This window comes from Monoraphidium neglectum, assembly GCF_000611645.1.
Source record: "Monoraphidium neglectum strain SAG 48.87 unplaced genomic scaffold scaffold02839, whole genome shotgun sequence".
In the NCBI taxonomy this organism is placed as follows: domain Eukaryota; kingdom Viridiplantae; phylum Chlorophyta; class Chlorophyceae; order Sphaeropleales; family Selenastraceae; genus Monoraphidium; species Monoraphidium neglectum.
The window spans coordinates 2,161-3,073 of record NW_014010789.1 but is presented as its reverse complement, the minus strand read 5'-3'; the positions used below and the strand labels follow the sequence as shown (position 1 = coordinate 3,073).

Genomic DNA, 913 nt, shown 5'->3' with positions numbered 1-913 from the left:
CCAGCACCCCCTCAAGATCGTTGGATGGGGGGTGCGGGGGTGGAGCCGCAGTAAAGTTTGGACGCAATTGCGGTAGCGGGGAGTGTGCCGGCATTTGGGGTGGCCGGGTGGAGTGCAGCCTGAGAGGTAGTCGTGAGGCGGCGCGCAACAGAGAGGAGGGCGGCGCGGGAACGCACGAAAAGCCACAACACGGGCCACGAACAGCCACGGACGGCCAGGGCCGGCGCGCGACGAGCGCGCCGCGCCGCGCGTCCTGGTTCGAACACACCTGTCGAGTGCAGGGCTCCCATGGGGCGGGGCTGGGGCCCTCATGTGCACGACAGGGTGCAAGCGTGTGCGTGTGCGCATGCGCAAGAGCGTGCGCGCGCGCGCACGCGACCTTGCAAGCCACGGGTCGGCAGGGAGACGGGCCTCAAAGCCCCAGCTGGACGAAATGGCCGCCGGGCGCGGCCGTGTAAGTGGGGCCGGCCGGCTGGTATGAAGTGCAGGGGGCCGTGCCCCCCATCACGGGCGCCGGCTCCAAAACGAGCATCTGACCGGGCGCCAGCTGCTGCGCGCTGAGGAACAGCTGCTGTTGCTGCTGCTGCTGCTGCTGCTGCTGCTGCTGCTGCTGCTGCGCCGGCGGGGGCTGCTGCTGCTGCAGCGGCAGCTGCGGCGCGGGCGCGAGCGTGTATGTGGCGCCGGGCTGCCCGCCGAACGCGCCGCAGCCGGCCGGGGTCGCGAACAAGATGTCCGCCTCAGGCGGCGACGGCACGCCCTCCGTTATGACGGGCGCCCCCCCAAAGCTGAGCCCGCTGGCGGTGCTGATGCACGAGGCCCGCCGCGCGCGCGGCGCGAGGCGCGCGGCCGCGGCGCCGTTGGGGCCGGCAGAGCAGTAGCTCGCGGCGGACCCGCGCCGCGCGCGCGGCGGCGG

General features: G+C 73.4%; 1 protein-coding gene across 1 annotated transcript in view; it reads right to left on the bottom strand.

Moving 5' to 3' along the window:
* Positions 1-412: 412 nt before the first annotated feature.
* MNEG_11635 (Zinc finger CCCH domain-containing protein 67) overlaps positions 413-913 on the bottom strand; it is a gene marked incomplete at both ends in the record, with an annotated part of 2,572 nt that continues 2,071 nt past the window's right edge. The window contains one exon of the mRNA XM_014039892.1: positions 413-785. Within this exon, the coding sequence (XP_013895346.1) occupies positions 413-785 (373 nt within the window). The remainder of the gene's footprint in view (positions 786-913) is intronic.